The sequence below is a fragment of the Nycticebus coucang genome, chromosome 8 (assembly GCF_027406575.1).
Source record: "Nycticebus coucang isolate mNycCou1 chromosome 8, mNycCou1.pri, whole genome shotgun sequence".
In the NCBI taxonomy this organism is placed as follows: domain Eukaryota; kingdom Metazoa; phylum Chordata; class Mammalia; order Primates; family Lorisidae; genus Nycticebus; species Nycticebus coucang.
In genome coordinates, this window is record NC_069787.1 from 89,485,557 (window position 1) to 89,501,402 (window position 15,846).

Sequence of the window (15,846 nt, forward strand, 5' to 3'; positions counted from 1 at the left end):
TTTACCCTCTGATAAACCGTTCATTTTCCATTTGATTGCTTCTTTAGAAATTGCGGGCAATGCCTGTGGTTCAGTGGGTAGGGTACCAGCCCCATATACCAAGGGTGGCAGGTTCAAACCTGGCCCCAGCCAAACTGCAACAACAAAAAAAAAAAAAAATAGCCAGGCATCCTGGCGGGCGCCTATAGTCTGGAGGCTGAGGCAAGAGAATCGCCTAAGCCCAGGAGTTGGGTTGCTGTGAACTGTGATGCCACAGCACTCTACCGAGGGTGAGAAAGTGAGACTCAGTCTCTAAAAAAAAAAAGAGAAATCAGCCAGCTTGGAAAGAGCTTAGTTAAAATATGGTGTGTGGCTACTTCAGAAAGAAACTCATTGGCTTTCTCGGGACTCAGATGAGTTATGAGTGCTCACTCCGCTGTCGGCGTGTTAGCTGCTAATGTACCTGTGTGCTCTGTTGGCTTAGGTGGCAGAGGAGCTGGGGCATCGCCCATCGCTGTAGCCAGCTGCATAGTTTAGGCCGATTAGCACAACAAAACTTGGAAACACTCAAAAAAGCAAAAGGTAAATATTTTCCACTTCCTTTTAAAATATCACCTACCTGCTTTACATATCTGTAATTCATAGTAGAAAACTAACAGACTTTATCATGCCTAAATTTTTAAGTCTGTTTCTCTGAATAAAGCAGTGACATAAAATTAGCCCTTAAGGCTCGGTGCCTGTAGCTCAAGCGGCTAAGGCACCAGCCACATACACCAGAGCTGGCGGGTTCAAATCCAGCCCGGGCCTGCCAAACAACAATGACAACTACAACCAAAAAATAGCCGGGCGTCGTGGCGGGCACTGGTAGTCCCAGCTACTTGGGAGGCTGAGGCAAGAGAATCACTTAAGCCCAGGAATTGGGGGTTGCTGTGAGCTGTGATGCCATGGCACTCTACCCAGGGTGATAGCTTGAGGCTCTGTCTCAAAAAAAAAAAAAAATTAGCCCTTAAGCTTCAACTGAATTTAATACTGAGTTTGTACACCAAAGTTAATTACCTGCCCAATGCTAAAAGAATGAAGCATCTCTGAACCATGACCAAAGAATTTGTGTTGTATTGTTAGGATGCACAATCCTATTCACGGACCGTTCTGGCGTGAGCGCAGTGGGCCACGTGATGCTAGGCACAATGGATGTCCATCATCATTGGACAAAGGTAAGAAGCTTGAAAACTAAAAAATCTGTCATCCGTGTGCTTTTGTTTCAAACAATGCTGTAATGTCATTGAACTGAAAATTTAAATCCTAGCTTCAGCTATTTTCTTTTTTTTTTTTTTTTTTTGGCCGGGGCTGGGCTTGAACCCACCACCTCCGGCATATAGGACCGGCGCCCTACCCGTTGAGCCACAGGCGCCGCCCAGCTTCAGCTATTTTCAAATAAGATACTTAATATCATGTAGTTAAACTATTAAAGGAAGGAGGCCTGGTGCAGTGGCTCACGCCTATAATCCTAACCCTCTGGGAGGATCGCCTGAATTCATGAGTTCGAGACTAGCCTAAGCCAGAGCGAGACCTCATCTGTAAAAAAAAAATAGCTGGGCATTCTGGTGGGCCCCTAAAGTCCCAGCTACTCGGGAGGCTGAGGCAAGAGAATTACTTAAGCCCAAGAGTTTGAGGTTGCTGTGAGCTATGACGCCCTGGCACTCTACCAAGGGCAACAAAGTGAAATTATGTCTCAAAATAAGAAAAAAATATTAAAGGAAAGACTGGTTTTTAAGGCAGTTTTTATCTGTAATGTAACAGTCTTTTGTGAAGGACAGCCTAAGAACCTGCATTCGGTTGTTTTCCTTTTCACTTGTTTTTAATAGATTAAGTATAACTGACATTTAATAAACTATACATATTTAGTGTGCATAATTTGGGTAAGTTTTAACACGTATGTGTGTGAAACCATTACCACAGCCAAAACAGTAACTGTATCTCTCACTTAGGAGGGTGGGCTTACAAAGTGTCATATGCTCATGGCTCCTTGCAAACCTTTCCTCTTATCCCACCACCCCTTCCCAAAGCAGCCCCTGGTCTGCTTTCTGTCACCCTAGATTAGTTTACATGTTCTAGAATTTTACATAGGTGCGATCATAGAACATGCATACTTTTTTGCCTGGTTTCTTTCACTTATTTTGATATTGGTCCATGATGTTGTGTGTATTGAGAGTTTATTCTGGGTTTTGCTATGTAGTACTCCATTGTGTAAATATACCACAGTTTATCCACGCATCTGTTGATGGACATTGGGTGGTGTCAGTTTGGGGCTATCACAAACAAAGCCACCATGAACATTTTTATACAAATACATGGACATATATTTTCCTTTCTCTTGGGTAAATGCCTAGAATAGAATGACCCGATGATATGGTAGCATTATCTTAACTTTTTTAAAAACTGCTAACATTTACTATGGTCATCTTTTTTTTTTTTTTTTTAAGACAGAGTGTCACTTTATCACCCTCAGTAGAGGGCCGTGACGTCACAGCTCACAGCAACCTCTAACTCTTGGGCTTAGGCGATTCTCTTGCCTCAGCCTCCTGAGTAGCTGGGACTACAGGCACCCGCCACAACGCCCGGCTATTTTTTGTTGCAGTTTGGCCAGGGCTGGGTTCAAACCTGCCACCCTTGGTACATGGGGCTGGCGCCCTACTCACTGAGCCACAGGCACTGCCCACTATGGTTGTCTTTTTAATTTTATTTATTTTTTTTTCTTAAGAGACAGAGTCTCGCTTTGTCACCCTTGGTAGAGTGCTGTGGCATCACAGCTCACAGCAATCTCCAGCTCTTGGGCTTAAGTGATTCTCTTGCCTCAGCCTCCCAAGTAACTGGGACTACAGGTGCCTGCCACAATGCCCAGCTATTTTTTTTGTTGTTGTTTTTGTTGCAGTTTGGCCGGGGTGGGTTTGAACCCTCCACCCTTGGTATATGGGGCCGGGCCGGGCTGGCACTCTACTCCCTGAGCCACAGGCGCCATCCCATCTTTTTAATTTTAGCCATTCTAATAGGTATGTGGTACTATCTCATTGTGAGTCAAATTTGCATTTCCCTAGTCACAGTGTTGAAGATCTTTTCATTTGCTTAGTTGGCATCTATATATCTTCTTCAGTAAAGTATCTGTTCAAATTAAATATTTGAAAATAATTGCAAACTACATATCTGACAGACTTTGTATTTAGAATATATAAAGAATTCCCAAAATTCAACAGTAAAAAAAGAAATTCAACTAAAAAGGGGCAAGAGATATGAAAAGACATGTCACCAAAAAGGATATACAGATGACACAAAAACATAAAAAGATATTCACCATTAGCCATCAGGGAAATGTAATTTAAAACTGTGATAAGCTATCTGTACATACCTATTAGAATGGCTAAAACGAAAAATAGTGACACCAGCTCGGCACCTGTAGCTCAGGTGGCTAAGGTGCCAGCCACATACACCTGAGCTGGAGGGTTCAAATCCAACCCAGGCCTGCCAAACAACAATGACAACTACAACCAAAAAATAGCCAGGCATTGTAACAGGCGCCTGTAGTCCCAGCTACTTGGGAGGCTGAGGCAAGAGAATCTCTTAAGCCCAGGAGTTGGAGGTTGCTGTGAGCTGTGATGCTACAGCACTCCACCCAGGGCAACAGCTTGAGGCTCTGTCTCAAAAAAAAGAAAGAAAGAGAAATAGTGACACCACAAATGCTGGTGAGGATACAGAAAAACTAGATCACTCATACATTGCTAATGGGAATATAAAATGGTACAGGTATTCTGGAGAAGAGTATAGCAGTTTTTACAAAACTTAACATGCTTAGTATAGGACCCACCAGTTGCTCTATTGAGTATTTATACCAGAGAAATAAACAAATTATGTTCACACAAAAACTTGTGCATGCATGTTCAGTAATAGCCAAAATCTAGGAAAAATCCCAATGTCTTTAGTGTGTGAATGGTTAAAAAAAATAAATGTCATGTATCCATGCCATAGAATCTTGGGTGCTGGCCCCATATACCGAGGGTGGCAGGTTCAAACCTGGCCCCAGCCAAACTGCAACAAAAAAATAACCAGGCATTGTGGCGGGCACTTGTAGTCCCAGCTACTCGGGAGGCTGAGCAAGAGAATCGCCTAAGCCCAAGAGCTGGAGGTTGATGTGAGCTGTGATGCCATGGCACTCTACCGAGGGCGACAAAATAAAACTCTGTCTCTAAAAAAAACAAAAAATAGCCAGCTATTGTGGCAGGCACCTGTAGTCTCAGCTACTTGGGAGGCTGAGCCCAAGAGTTTGAGGTTGCTGTGAACTGTGATGCCATGGCACTCTACCAGGAAAAACAAAGTGAGATTCTGTCTCAAAAAAAATAAATAAGGGCGGCGCCTGTGCTCAGTGAGTAGGGCGCCAGCCCCATATGCCGAGGGTGGTGGGTTCAAACCCAGCCCCGGCCAAACTGCAACAAAAAAATAGCTGGGCGTTGTGGCGGGCGCCTGTAGTCCCAGCTGCTCGGGAGGCTGAGGCAAGAGAATCGTTTAAGCCCAAGAGTTAGAGGTTGCTGTGAGCCGTGTGACGCCACGGCACTCTACCCGAGGGCGGTACAGGGAGACTCTGTCTCTACAAAAAAATAAATAAATAAGAAAGGAAGGAAGGAAGGGAGGGAGGGAGGAAGGAAGGAAGGAAGGAAGGAAGGAAGGAAGGAAGGAAAAGGAAGGGAAAGGAAAGAAAGGAAGAAAGAAAGAAGGTACATACTGATTGAGTCCATTTATAGTACATCCTTGTAATAATGAAATTATAGAAAAAGAGAACAGAGCAGTGGTTGCCAGGATTTGAGGAGTAGGGGAGCAGAAGATGTCAGTAGCTATAAAAAGGATGAGGGGGGCGGCGCCTGTGGCTCAGTGAGTAGGGCGCCGGCCCCATATGCCGAAGGTGGCGGGTTCAAACCCAGCCCCAGCCAAACTGCAACAAAAAAATAGCCGGGCGTTGTGGCGGGCGCCTGTAGTCCCAGCTACTCGGGAGGCTGAGGCAAGAGAATCGCTTGAGCCCAGGAGTTGGAGGTTGCTGTGAGCTGTGTGACGCCACGGCACTCTACCGAGGGCCATAAAGTGAGACTCTGTCTCTACCAAAAAAAATAAAAAAAAGGATGAGGGAACTCTTCCATGTCTTCACAAGATGTCACTATTGGGAAAACTGGGAGAAAGGTACATGAATATATGATTATCTCAAAATATATACATGAGTAACCCATTGAGAAAAAATTGAAAAAGTAAAACTTTTTAATGAAATGTTAGATTATAAATAATAGGTGCTTTTTTTTTTTTTTTTTTGAGACAGTCTCACTCACTCAGGCTATAGTGCCATGGTGTCAGCCTAGCAACCTCAAACTCCTAGGTTCAAGTGATCTTCCTGCCTGAGCCTCTCAAGTAGTTGGGATGACAGGTGCTCCTCACCTCACCTGGCTAATTTTTCTATTTTTAGTAGAGATAGGGTCTCACTCTTGCTAAGGCTGGTCTTGAACTCTTGAACTCAAGTGATCTTCCCACTTTGGCCTCTCAGAGTATAGGCATGAGCCCCAACACCACAGCAGTATGTTGAATTTTTATATTGCTATTAATTTTATCATAGCAGAGTTTTTGGTGCCTTCTAATTATTCTTTTTATTTGAGTGAGAGTCTCACTGTGTCATAGGTAGAGGGCCATGGCATCATCATAGTTCATAGCAACCTCAAACTCTTGGGCTTGAGTAATCAATCCTCTTGCCTCAGCCTCCCAAGTAGCTGGAACTACAGGCGTTTACCTCTACCCTAGATAGTTTTTCTGTTTTTAATAGAGACACGATCTCATTCCTGCTCAAGCTGGGAGCTCAAAACAATCCGCCCTCCTCGGCCTTCTAGAGTGCTGAGATTACAGGCGTGAGCCACTGCACCTGGCCCAGTTCCTCTTAAAGTTATTTGGACCCTAGCTTTTGTTATAAATCTAAGACTTTGGCTCAGCACCTGTGGCTCAAGTGGCTAAGGCGCCAGACACATACACCCGAGCTATCTATCGGGTTTGAATCCAGCCCGGGGCTGCCAAACAACAATGACGGCTGTAAACAAACAAACAAAAAGAAAAAATAGTGGGGCATTGTGGCAGGCGCCTATAGTCCCAGCTTCTTGGGAGGCAGAGACAGGAGACTCGCTTGAGCCCAGGAGTTGGAGGTTGCTGTGAGCTGTGATGCCCTGGTACTCTACCCAGGGCGACAGTTTGAGGCTATCTCCAAAAAAAAAAAATCTAAGACTTTAAGAGACCTTCCCTGACCTAGCATCTACCTCCCACCTCCCCATTCAGCCTGTCTCTTTCCACTAGCCCCCAAGCAGGTCCACTACAGCCTTGTCAAACTCCCTATTGTTTTTGAATATACTGTTTCTTTTCCTGCTTTCAGGTTTGCATGTACTTTTTCTTCTTCCCCTGAACACTCCCACATTCATCTTCATTTTCTAAATCCTATTTACCTTTTAAGATCAGTCAGATTAGGTTTCCATAGAAACCTTCATTTGAACCTCCTCTCTTGTGTCCGTCCTCGGCACTTAGTAACCAGAATTCAGAGTGTAGTTTTGTCTCCCTGCACCTTAACTGTGAGCCCCAGCCCACCAGGGACAGACTCTCACAATCTGTACACTTTAAGTGCCCAGTTCAGTGCTGAAGTACATGGTAGGTGCTCAGCAATATTTATTGCATTTAATTGAATTTTTAGTAAATATTGATTTAAAGTAAAATATTAAAAGAATAAAGTTGGAGTTGAAATACATATACTTTATTTCTAAAACTTCATTGTATCACTTATTCTAAGCTAGTTTAAGTCTCTTACCTGAATATTTAAATATTAGTAATTAGGACGTATTTTTATTTAGAATGTTTTTCCTTTTTTTTTTTAATATCTTCAATTCCCTTCTCAAAACCCCTAAGATTTACAGTAGTTTCTTTTGAATATTAATATGTCTTTAAGTCTTTTTCTTAACTCATACTTGACCTTTCCTTCTAAGAAAATAATTTTCTTATTAAAATCTCTCAATATCTTTTACTATAGTCCTAAAATTAAATTATTACAGTAACATGAAACTAAATATTTCTTTCCTTTTTTTTTTAATACTGTAGCTTTTTGAAAGATTGCCAAGTTATTTTGACCTTCAGAGGAAGCTGCTGCTTCTGGAAGACCAAATAAGCTACCTTTTAGGTGGCATACAAGTCGTTTATATCGATGAATTACAGCCAGTATTGACACTTGAAGAATATTACTCTCTTCTTGATGTGTTCTATAATAGGATATTGAAAAATAGAATACCTTTTCACCCTCAAAGTCTGCGTGGTTTACAAATGATCCTTAACAGGTAAATACCTAAAAGAGAAGGATTACTGTTATTCCTTCTCTTAAGTGGGTTGTGTGTGTAAGTGCATTAAATTGTTTTAAAGTTCAGTGGTTCTTGGAGTTAAAAAAGGCAATGTCGCTACTTAACGTTAGCAACCCTCTCTACACATTAGAAAAGCCAACATGAGAGGATTAAAGAATTGGATGTCTATGACATTCTTGTCAATCCTATGGAAAACATTACAGAATTAAACCAATAATAAATCAGTAACCAATATTTTTTGTGTATATACTATTTGCCATTAAGCACCCACTGTGCTAGCTGCTTACACGCGTTCTCTCTTTAGCTCACAACCTCACCATGAAGTAGGTTACTGCTGCCATTGTACAAAGAAGGAAGGTCCAAAAAAATCAAAATGAAAAAAATATATAGAATGCTCGGCACCTATAGCTTAGCGGCTAGGGAACCAGCCATGTACACCAGAGCTGGCAGGTTCGAATCCAGCCCAGACCTGCTAAACAGCAATGACAAATACAACCAAAAAATAGCCAAGCGTGGCGGGCGCCTGCAGTCCCAGCTCCATGGGAGGCGGAGGCAAGAGAATCACTTAAGCCCAAGAGTTTCAGGTTGCTGTGAGCTGTGATGTGACCGCACTCTACAACTTGAGACCCTGTCTCAAAAAAAACAAAAACAGATACGTGTATATATAGAGAGAGAAAGAGAAATAAGGCTGGACACAGTGGCTCACACCTGTAATCCCAGCACTCTGGGAGCCCAAGGCAGGTGAATTGCCTGAGCTCATGGGTTCAAGACCAGCCTGAGCCAGAGCAAGACCTCGTCTCTAAAAACAGCCAGGCGCTGTGGCAGGCGCCTATACTCCCGGGTACTTGGGAGGCCGAGGCAAGAGAATCACTTAAGCCCAGGAGTTTGAGGTTCCTGTGAGCAATGATGCTACGGTACTCTACCAAGGGCGACAAAGTGAGAATCTCAAAAAAAATAATAATAATAATAAGGAAGGTCACAGGGCTCAGAAGTATATAATCATCCTGATAAGCATGTCTTTGGGGACAACGAAACTTTAAGCCTATGTTGCTATACTTCAAAGGTGGATTTTCCTAATGATTCCTTTTTAGTTTCTTAAAGACTAATGAAACATTTTCTCTGGGTGGGGAATGGATGGGGCCACTAATTTTTCCTTTAATGTATGTTTCATTTCAGTGACAGATATGCTCCAAGCTTGCATGAACTGGGGCACTTTAACATCCCAGTACTCTGTGATCCAGCAAATCTCCAATGGTTTATTCTTACCAAAGCGCAGCAGGCAAGAGAGAACATGAAAAGAAAAGAAGAGTAGGTATTGTCAGCCCCCTGTAAAGTCATATCCTTCAGTCTAACTTTTAAAAATCACGTATTTGGAACTCATAAATGTGGGACCTTAAAATTCTGTTAAACCTAGGAAATTGTCTAATTTTTAGATACTCAATATTTATTTTTTCCCACTTGCAAGAAATTAGATGTGTTTTTTTTTTTTTGTGGTTTTTGGCCGGGGCTGGGTTTGAACCTGCCACCTCCGGCATATGTGACTGGCGCCCTACTCCCTGAGCCACAGGCGCCGCCCTAGATGTGGTTTTTTTTAAGGGTTTTTTTGTTTTGTTTTGAGACAGAGCCTCAAGCTGTCGGCCTGGGTAGAGTGCCGTGGCATCACAACTCACAGCAACCTCCAACTCCTGGGCTCAAGCGATTCTCCTGCCTCCGCCTCCCAAGTAGCTGGGACTGCTGGGACTACAGGCACCCACCACAACACCTGGCTATTTTTTGTGGTTGCAGCCGTCTTTGTTGTTTGGTGGTCCCGGGCTGGATTCGAACCCGCCAGCTCAAGTATATGTGGCTGGCGCCTTAGCTGCTTAAGCCACAGTACCTCAGTTTGAGAAGTAGGGCTTGTTAATACAAAATTCAATGCAGGAACAGAATTAAAAGTAAGAATATCAGAAAGAAATTCTTCAGATGGAAATGACTGGCAACAAAAATGAAAAAAATCTTCATTGTTTAAAATTTTTTAAGTATGGATATAAAGAAAACTTTATCTGATTTTTAATTGAGAAAAAGCTCAAATAAAAAATTGTTTTAGTTCATAAGCAGATCTGTTTCTACATTCTTTGCATCTTTGAAGAAGTCGTATTATACCCAATACTTCCCTGTTTTGTAAGCAGTGACATATTGCTTAATAATGTTTTATGCATCTTCTGTGAAGAAAGGAAGTATTACATTCAAAAAATGGTTGCTTATAGCCAGACGTTGTGGCGGGCGCCTGTAGTCCCAGCTACTCGGGAGGCTGAGGCAAGAGAATCACTTGAGTTCAAGAGTTTGAGGTTGCTGTGAACTGTGACGCTATAGCACTCTACTGAGGGTGACATAGACTCTGTCTCAAAAAAAAAATTTTTTTTTTAATTGTTCCTTTTCTAAAGATGTTGCCAGGAAGTTTGGTTACCGAGCGTTTATTCATTCGTTCATTTATTTAGCCAGTATTTACTGTGCCTGTCTTGTGCCCGAAGCTGTGATAGGTGCCACTGGTAGAAAGTTGAAGGCCTGGTCCCTGCCCTCCTGGAATTTGTTTCTAGTAGGAGAATGAGTGATATGAGTATGTCAGAGGACTCTGTGCCAGAGAGTCAAGTTGAACAAGGAGAGCCAAAGCTGACAGCTCTTCCCTGGACAAGAGAAGAGGAAAGCTTGTGGCAGAGGAACACTAAGGGAGCTGAAGGGAACGGCTTTGCACATGTCTACAGCAGGGGTGTTCCCTGTCAATAGGGATATCTTATTTCTTGATTGGAAATAGCTTTGGAATAATGCTGCAAGATTGTGAAGAAGGAAAATAAAAAGAAATAAAATTCAGATAAGTTGATTTTGAAAGTTCCCTTTTACCAGTTGCTCAGGCAGATAAAAACCCTGAGTCATCTTAGTTCCTCTCCCAGCTTCTTCATGAGTCCTCTCTGCCCACAGAGGAGGGCAGAACATGCCCTTCTTCCTTTCCTGTCCTGCCACACCTGGTCTAGGGCCTCATCATTTCGTATGACCTCCCATCTGGTCTGCAAGCTTAGCCGTCCCCTTTACCCACAGTCGACGTTCATCAGAGTAGCTGGAATGAGAACCCAGTCAGGGGTGTCACCACCCAGCCCTCTGCATAGCTCCTGAGACTCCCCCCGTACTCATTTTTCTCCAGCTGCATTAGCCTTTTAATCCTCCTTGAGCACCCTTGGCACGCATTCATTCCTGGGCCTGTGCACCTTTCCCCAGCCTGGAACATGTCTTCCCCAGAAATCTTCACCTCCCTCAGTCCCCTGTTCACGTTCTGCCTTCTCTGGCTGCGTGTTGTGGCGTGGAGCTCCCACCCTCCACTATGCTTTCCTCTCCACTTCACCTGCCTTTCTCCACTGGCTTAGCACCATTGACCTCAGCAAACTCTTCTTTCCCTATTAATTTATTGTCTCCCTCTCCCTTCAGACGGTGAGTTCTATAAAGGCAGAGACTGTGGTCTGTCTTTTTCTCCAGTGCTGGCTGGAATCAATGCCAGGCACACAGGAAGCCTTCAGAAAGTACCCACTGACTCTGCTAACTTTGGCGTATTCCCTTACCCTCCTCGTTCCTATACTTACCCTCCAACAAAAGGAAAACACTTGCTGCTGGTCCCCACCTACCTTTCCTCTTAGCCCTGGTGTTTGCCCCCTGAAAGCCTCTGACTCTGGGTTTTTGTTTTTGTTTCAAAATACTAAGGGGGGACAAATGTTTTAGGTTACATGGATTGCTTTTGTAATGCTTGAGTCCTGGCTGTAGGTGTGCCTATTACCCAAATAGTGTTCATAGTACCCATTAGGTAAGTTTTTTACCTCCCATCCTCCCCCTTTCCCCCTAATAAAAAGCTTCTACACAGCTAAGGAAACAATCAACAGAGCAAATAGACAACCTACAGAATGGGAGAAAATGTTCCCTAGCTACACATCCAATGAAAAGCTAATAACCAAAATTTACCAAGAATTCAAGCAAATCGGCAAGAAAAAACATAAGAACAACATGAAAGCCAAAGGTTTTATATTCCTAACTTACTGTTTTCTTTAGTCTCTTATGACTGCTATGTGAAACAAGATAAGAATTTTTATATTGTGGATTAGTTATTTTCACCCCATTATTGCTAAAAAGATCGAACAGATGCTTTTAGAGATCCATGTGGCAACAACGAAGTTCTGCATGGTAACTGTCATGTAGGGGCCATTTTCAGTGTTGTGAGTGGAAACTTACAGGCCTAATATTTAAGAATATATTTACATGGTGCATTCTTTATGATAGCTTATGTCAATATTATTTTTATTTTCAAAATAATAGGTTAAAGATTATGGAGAATGAATTGATACAAGCTTCAACAAAGAAATTTTCTCTGGAAAAGTTATATAAGGAGCCCAGCATTTCTAGTGTACAAATGGTGGATTGCTGTAAGAGACTTCTAGAACAATCACTGCCTTATCTACATGGGATGCACCTGTGCGTTTCACATTTTTACTCTGTTATGCAAGACGGAGACCTTTGTATTCCTTGGAATTGGAAGAATGAAGAAGCCATTAAGTAAAACAGAAATCTATTTTATTTTTTTAAAGAGATAAGAAAGAAACTATTAAATTAAACTTATTTAAATGCACAAATTGACATAACGGTATTATTTACATATTACAAGAACAAAGTTTCTAACTGCTGCTTTGAAAGTAGACATTTCTAAAAAATTAATTTCTGCTAGGAAACTTGTTTTAAAAAGCTTTTACCTCCCAGTCTTATAATGTTGATCGGTAAGACTAGGTAAAAAGATGTTAGAGTGAAAGAACATATTTTTAGTGATATGTAAGTGAATGATTTTACAAGAGTCATATATTTTTATATGAGTGAATATTGGTTTGGGGCTGGCCAAGTCTGTGTGTGTAAATATAAACAGGCCTTCTGTCCAGAGTACAGCTCAGAAGTAGTGGAACTCATTCATCTTTATAGTTACATCTTATGTATATATACACACACATTTTTTGCAGCCAGAAATGGACAGTTGATGTCCAAAATAGATGATTTTGATAGGTAGCAAAAATTGGATAACCAGGGCGGCGCCTGTGGCTCAGTGAGTAGGGCGCTGGCCCCATATACCGAGGGTGGCGGGTTCAAACCCAGCCCCGGCCAAACTGCAACAAAAAAATAGCCGGGCATTGTGGCGGGCGCCTGTAGTCCCAGCTGCTCGGGAGGCTGAGGCAAGAGAATCGCGTAAGCCCAAGAGTTAGAGGTTGCTGTGAGCCATGTGACACCATGGCACTCTGCCCGAGGGCAGTACAGTGAGACTCTGTCTCTACAAAAAAAAAAAAAAATTGGATATCCAAATTTTGCCTAAGAGACTAGAAGAAAAAATGGCAGTTGAATAACAGTATTTTTTTTTTTTTTTTGGTTTTTGGCCGGGGCTAGGTTTGAACCCGCCACCTCTGGCATATGGGACCGGCGCCCTACTCCTTGAGCCACAGGCGCCGCCCAACAAACTTTGTAATTCAGAAAAGGGAAGCTTTACTACTTCTTCTTTTTTTTGGCCGGGGCTAGGTTTGAACCCACCACCTCCGGCATGTGGGACCGGCGCCCTATTCTTTGAGCCACAGGCGCCACCCTGAATAACAGTATTAACGTTGTCATAAGTAGTCTAATAACCAGTTTATTACAACATCTTCATGACAGAGAATTTAGTTTTAAACCCACAGTTTTTCCCATTAGTAAAATTGTATGGTAACTATTGTCAGCATGAAACCAACAGGAAGTATTTTTGGTTTGGGGGTTCTTTTGAGACAGAGTCTTAAATCTGTTATCCAAACTAGAGTGCCATGCTGTCCGCCCAGCTCACAGCAACCTCAAACTCCTGGGCTCAAGCAATCCTCTTGTTTCAGCCTTCCGAGTAGCTGAGAGTATAGGCAGTCCACCTGCCTCAGTCTCCCAGACCGGCTCATTACAGACACGAGCCACCACACCTGGCCTAGGAAATGTTTTTGAATCATTTAATGAGGTGACCCTTTTTTTTCATGAGCAAACACTATCTAGGAAAATCCTTCCCAAAGAACTGTAGAAAGTAGAATCAAGTGTAAAAGGATTTGGACCGAATGTCAATGTCAATACGATGTCAGTACCCTCAACCCCAATCTTCCTGTTTCTTCTGGTATTTGAAACCCTTCTGTGAGCTCCGGCCCCTCAGAGTTACCTCTCATTCAGTGTCAGTACAGCTTAACCCTGGCTGGCTGATGGTGTCCTCAGAAGAGCCCAGGCACCTGCTCTCTAGACTCAGTGCTTCTCTCTGCAGGTTTATGCCAAGATTCCTTGGGATTTATTTTTAACCAGATCCAAATTTCTTTAGTTCATTTCTCAAGAGAAGGGGACAAGGTGAATCCTGGTTTGGGACATCATTTTTGTGAGTCTTGCTGAAGAAATCAGAAAGGAATTTTTCTGAAGTGCATTAGAAAGTAAAAGAGATGTTACATTCAGTTTTGGAGTATGTTTTAAATTTATCTAAGACACTGAAACAGTTTAAATTCAAATACATGTTCAAAAGAAGCATTAATTTGTTATTTTTATAGTTTGTGCATATCATCCCTTTTAACCTGTGTCTAACAACTGTACTTAAATTTTGTTTTCTAGTGTAATAAATGTTGCCTGCAAAGATTTTCCAGAGCCAAATAATGGGAGTAAAAAATTCCTTAAAGGTTATCGGCGCCTGTGGCTCAAGCGGCTAAGGCGCCAGCCACATACACCTGAGCTGGCGGGTTCAAATCCAGCCCGAGCCAGCCAAACAACGATGGCTGCAACCAAAAAAATAGCCGGGCGTTGTGGCGGGCACATGTAGTCCCAGCTACTTGGGAGGCTGAGGCAAGAGAATCGCTTGAGCCCAGGAGTTGGAGGTTGCTGTGAGCTGTGAGGCCATGGCCCTCTACCCAGGGCGACAGCTTAAGGCTCTGTCTCAAAAAAAAAAAACTAAAAAGTAAAAAACAAGGTTATATAAGCAAATGTATTGGAAAATCAGGTTTGGATTATGCCATTTCTAAAATCAACTAATATAGAATCCTCAGTAATATGTTTTGAATTGAATTTTGTCTGAGAACTAATTGTTACTTAAATTAAATAACACCTACATCAACCAGATAACCATTTTCTCTTGTTAGTCATTTATTCATAGTTTTACAACTATTACAGTGTAATAGTAAATTATCCTGTGGCTTCAAGGAGTAGGGCACCAGCCCCATATGCCAGAGGTGGCAGGTTCAAACCCAGCCCCGGCCAAATACTGCAAAAAAAAATCAGTAACCCGTATAGCCTCTTTGATTTATTCTCCTAATCTAGCATAAAACGGAAAATTCTGGCACAAGATCAGGCCCCTCTAACTATGTTTCTGAGAAGTGTTGGGTAAGAAATGGTCTCCAAAGGGGCCTGAGCTCTAGATCAGGGCTAGGACTTTCCCAAGAGAGAAACAGGCCCTGAACTGTTTGGGGCTGCACCCCTCCCCTTCCCACCCCAGCTGCCCATTAGTTCTTAGAGTTAATTAATTCTTAGATAGATAAAGCTACATCTTCCCCACACCTGACTTCGCCTTCCTCTCTTAAATGCCTCCACCTCCAGACAGCCTCCCTGAGCTAACGAGAGTACAGTGGTCTTTGAAGAGTAGGTAAGCAGGACAAGAGGCCACGGCCACATCTGGGGACCAGCTCACCTTAGAATCTTTAAGGACTGAATAAATGTGCATCCTGGACAGGTCCCTGACCTCCAGCTCAGGTCACTGTCCCAGCATCCTGGTACCCTGCTTTCCCCATACTAATTGGGCCCTTACACAGTACTTATACCCCACCTAGAAATGCAGACTTTTAAACCTTAAGGTAAAATCCTGGTTCTTTTCTTCTTAGTAATCCAACAAACACTTAGGGAGCACCTACTGTGTGCAGAGTCCTAGGCTCTGGGGACACAGCAGGGACCACATGGAAATACACTGCCTTTGAGGAGCTGACATCACAGACACTGAATATCACTTAATCTTCCCTTGGTGTATTAGTTCCTATGGCTGAAATTAAGTGGCCTAAAACAACACAAATTTATTCCTTTGTGGCTCTGGGGGCCAGAAGTCTGGAATCAAGGTGTCGCCAGGAATCCCCTCCCTCCTGCAGGTCTAGGGGAGGTTCGTTCTTTGCTGCTTCTAGCTCCAGGTGGCTGTCACCTCTCCTTGACTTGTGGCCACATCTCTGCAGTCTCTGCCTCTCTCGTCACATTGCCTCTTTACGACCTCTGTGTGTCTCTAAACTCTCTCTCTGCCTCTCACTTGTAAGAACACGTGTGACTGCGTGTAGGACACCACCACCCACCCCTCACCAAGTTAATACTAGCAAAACTTCTCTCAAGAGCCTTAATTTAATCACCTCTTTTGCCATACAAGGTGATACTCAAGATTCCAGGGATTACGAAA

General features: G+C 42.8%; 1 protein-coding gene across 6 annotated transcripts in view; it reads left to right on the forward strand.

Moving 5' to 3' along the window:
* Positions 1–12,027, forward strand: part of TCAIM (T cell activation inhibitor, mitochondrial) — a 61,295-nt gene extending 49,268 nt beyond the window's left edge. For 5 of the 6 annotated variants that reach the window (XM_053599211.1, XM_053599214.1, XM_053599212.1 and 2 more), the window contains exons 7-11: positions 464–561; positions 1,102–1,193; positions 7,135–7,367; positions 8,565–8,696; positions 11,721–12,027. In XM_053599211.1, the coding sequence (XP_053455186.1) occupies positions 464–561; positions 1,102–1,193; positions 7,135–7,367; positions 8,565–8,696; positions 11,721–11,961 (796 nt within the window). In that variant the 3' untranslated portion in view covers positions 11,962–12,027. Of the gene's footprint in view, positions 1–463; positions 562–1,101; positions 1,194–7,134; positions 7,368–8,564; positions 8,701–11,720 lie in introns of all 6 variants that reach the window. The other variant, XM_053599215.1, reaches the window with a different exon arrangement.
* Positions 12,028–15,846: the final 3,819 nt, after the last annotated feature.